At 37.7% G+C, this 1,028-nt stretch overlaps 1 protein-coding gene across 1 annotated transcript; it reads left to right on the forward strand.

Annotated features, from left to right (window-relative positions):
- Window positions 1–228: 228 nt before the first annotated feature.
- LOC107735856 (angiopoietin-related protein 3-like) lies at window positions 229–1,028 on the forward strand (the record flags this gene model as incomplete). Its single annotated transcript, XM_016547419.1, has 2 exons — window positions 229–556; window positions 728–1,028. Coding segments are annotated over 2 exons (492 nt in total), but the record flags the coding sequence as incomplete, so codon positions are not given.

Consider the following 1,028-nt stretch of genomic DNA (forward strand, 5'->3'; position numbering starts at 1 on the left):
AATGGTAAAATTTTTTTTATATATATATAAAAAAGATTTTTTTTTAAAAATAAAAAAATCTAAGGTTCTCCAATAGTCTTTTTTTTAATTTTTTTTTAACAAAACATTTTTACAGTCTACTAAAAAGAGTGATGTTTATCAAATAATCTGAACTACTGTTAATTATATTATACCATACACCTGAATATTATGATATTGGACTGCCATAGTACGCCAATGTAATATTAAGTGATTTATAATACTATTATACAGAGAGCTGGATGTCTCAGATGTCTGTGTTTTGTAGGTGAGTTCTGGCTGGGGCTAAAGAAGATCTATGCTGTTGCCCATCAGGGACACTCGCTCCTGCATGTCCAGATTGAGGACTGGAGGAAGGAGAAGCATTTCATGCTTTATCAGTATATCCTGGAGGACGCCGCCTTCAACTACACCATCCATCTGAAGCTGCAGACCGGTGAATCCAGCTCTGCTCTGGATGAACACAGTGGCTTCAGGTTCTCCACTAAAGACCACAACGATGGAAACCGTGATCCAAACTGTGCTCAAGACTACACAGGTACATGCGATCATAAGCAGACCTTTTCATTGAGTGTTTCTGTGCAAAACTAATACATCAAGTAGCGACTTTGTTGTAAATACCTATTTTTGAGGTAATCCCAGTGCTTTTGAATAATAGTGTGCTTGGAAATTGCAAACAAAATTATTTTTCTCTCTCTGTTTCCTTTAGGTGGGTGGTGGTTTAGCATTTGCGGCGACATTAACCTGAATGGCAAGTGTATTCAGAGCAGACCTCATAAAAAGGGAACCCACTGGAAACCTGGCAAGGGAACCACCAGCTTCAAGGCCTCAAAAATCTCCATTAGTCATCTCACAAAGCCACAACCCCCTTAATATCAACAGTATGAGCAGAAGCACATATGATTGCATTCATGCTGAACAATTGCATCTTGGTTTTTACAAAGTAACTGTTTCATGGACATGACAAAGTTCCCATTGATGAGTATGAACCTATCAATATGATGCAGTAA

Source organism: Sinocyclocheilus rhinocerous, unplaced genomic scaffold (assembly GCF_001515625.1).
Source record: "Sinocyclocheilus rhinocerous isolate Xijiao unplaced genomic scaffold, SAMN03320098_v1.1 C36342183, whole genome shotgun sequence".
Lineage (NCBI taxonomy): Eukaryota > Metazoa > Chordata > Actinopteri > Cypriniformes > Cyprinidae > Sinocyclocheilus > Sinocyclocheilus rhinocerous.